At 43.4% G+C, this 2,500-nt stretch overlaps 1 protein-coding gene across 2 annotated transcripts in view; it reads right to left on the reverse strand.

Moving 5' to 3' along the window:
• Nucleotides 1-2,500, reverse strand: part of LOC143281072 (uncharacterized) — a 29,478-nt gene that overhangs the window by 18,426 nt on the left and 8,552 nt on the right. The window contains exon 1 of one of the 2 annotated variants that reach the window (XM_076586001.1): nt 2,419-2,500. This exon is cut by the window's right edge and continues 81 nt beyond it. The exons of the other annotated variant lie outside the window; for it this stretch is intronic. Within the exon in view, the coding sequence (XP_076442116.1) occupies nt 2,419-2,476 (58 nt within the window). The 5' untranslated portion in view covers nt 2,477-2,500. The remainder of the gene's footprint in view (nt 1-2,418) is intronic. 2 annotated transcript variants of the gene reach the window in all.

Here is a 2,500-nt window from a genome sequence, read left to right on the forward strand (position 1 = left end):
GGCTAAGTTGGCTCATTGTTACGATTGTTCCCAACTCCACAGCAAATTCCATATAAATTATGCTTTGGAACATTCTTAACTGTAAGCGCACTTAGCGTTGCAAAGATCACCTCATGCAAATGGAGCCCGGGCCCCTTCTCCACGCAGGGGGCAGCAGCACATCACAGCAGTGTTCATATGACTATGACTGTATATTATGAGCATGTGGATGTTGTGATTTGTTCCACTGTGTCCTGTCCACAGGTGAGAGAGAGAGAGAGAGAGAGAGAGAGAGAGAGAGAAAGAGGAAGTGCCCTGCTGAGGTCTGGACAGCTTGAGGTGGATGTCTTGAGGATGGTTTTGATTACAGCAGTTTTCATTTCTGTATGTTACCAAAAGAAAAGCCTTTTGAATGTTGAAAAGCCCCCAACCCCAACCCCACCCCCTTTTTCTTTTTTAAATGTTGCCTTTTCACAAGCAAACGTGTCAACAATGTCTCTCTTAGAGGTAATAAAGTATTCCATCATCTTGCTCTGCATTTTCTTCTTTGTCATCTTCTGTGCCTGGCTTTGACATTTTGTCTGCTTAATTGTTTTTTTTATGTAAAGCACAGTGTGAGGAAGTTGTAGTACAACTCTGGCAGCAAACTGTGGAAAGAGACTTAAAGACTTGACAACAATGGGGTGAAAATAGAAAACAGTAGAGAGAGACTTCAGACTTGACAACAATGGGGTGACACCAGAAAACAGTAGAGAGAGACTTCAGACTTGACAACAGACAATGGGGTGACACCAGCCAACTGTAGAGAGAGACTTCAGACTTGTCAACAGACAACAGGGTGACACCAGCCAACTGTAAAGAGAGACTTCAGACTTGTCAGCAGACAACAGGGTGACACCAGCCAACTGTCGAGAGAGACTTCAGACTTGTCAGCAGACAACAGGGTGACACCAGCCAACTGTCAAGAGAGACTTCAGACTTGTCAGCAGACAACGGGGTGACACCAGCCAACTGTAGAGAGAGACTTCAGACTTGTCAACAGACAACAGGGTGACACCAGCCAACTGTCGAGAGAGACTTCAGACTTGTCAGCAGACAACAGGGTGACACCAGCCAACTGTCGAGAGAGACTTCAGACTTGTCAGCAGACAATGGGGTGACTGGCTGAGGACTGCTAAGAATGGAGCCCTTTGACTGCCAAATACATCCAAACAAGCAGGAGTATTAATGAAGTCGAAGTCTGTGACATTTGATGCTGCTCAGTGGTAGCTAGCTGAAAGTGGCTGCCTCATGTTGTGGTTTGGCATCAGTCAGAAAATAACCTGGGTATCCTTGTCTGTTGTGCTGCTGCTGATGTCTGTAGAGTGGGTCATCATCAAGGCTTCTGCCCTGGCTCTGTAGTCTGCACAGTGGAGTCCCGTTTTGCCTCTGCTTGTCATTTGTTCACTTTGGCACTGGATACAGGCCCTTGCTCCTCCTGTCCTGATAGCATCTGTGGCTGACCCATCTGAGCAAAACATGTATCCATTCGTTCCATCAAGCTTTGTTTATGTTAAGGTCCATCTATGGTGAGAAGCATAATTATGGCACTGAGGTGCAGATGATGATCTCTTACAGCTTGTTTTCCAAATGAGGGGAGATCAGAGGTATGAGCTAGGATTTGGTGACAAAAAGTCTGTGTGCAGCAGGTACACAGCGCATGTATAAAAGAATCCCCATTTGATTAACACAGTAATTTCCCCTTGCTCGATACGGCAAGGTAAATGAGGTGAACACATACAGACAGGGTAAAAAAACAACAACAAAGAGTGGTAATATACTGCAGCAACACATTATTCTTGATTTATTCTGAATTTCTCTTGTAACAAGGAAATAATAGACAATGAAATATTTTCTAAGTAATGCAAATAGTTTATGGTGTGTTGGGACAGTAATGTTTTGTATTTTGTACCTTTCTTTCCTGCACACACACACACACACACACACACACACACACACACACACACACTGATGTGGAACATGTACTGTAAGTACACAATAAATGCAGTTTTACAGTTTTGCGCAGAAAACATGATAATCATTCTGGTTTTCCCATTATTTCTACGAAATCGGGGAGGAAACATTTCCCAGAATTCCCACTAGGCTGTCATAGTCTAAATATAGAAAATCCGGGAATTTCCTCCGTAGATTTTAACGATTTTATGCATTTTCGCGTGAAATATAATCCTCATTATAATTGGAAAGCATTCAAAGAAATACATCAACATGCTGAAAATAGTACAACAATCATAACACTAGGTTAAAAGACTAAAGGCGGGGATGTGAGTCGTGACACCGCCCAGCTACCAACGCGGGCTTGACCGAACAAGACGAACTTCCCGAAAAGTTTCGATTGTGCAACAAATTCAAATAATCACCAGTCCTCAAAACTAAACTTACTTGGCTGCTTGGGCGCTATCCTCTTCCCTCTTTCTTGTTTAACCTTTGGGGATGCCATTTCTGTAGGGTATCAAGGTGAAAA

This window comes from Babylonia areolata, chromosome 4 (assembly GCF_041734735.1).
Source record: "Babylonia areolata isolate BAREFJ2019XMU chromosome 4, ASM4173473v1, whole genome shotgun sequence".
Lineage (NCBI taxonomy): Eukaryota > Metazoa > Mollusca > Gastropoda > Neogastropoda > Buccinidae > Babylonia > Babylonia areolata.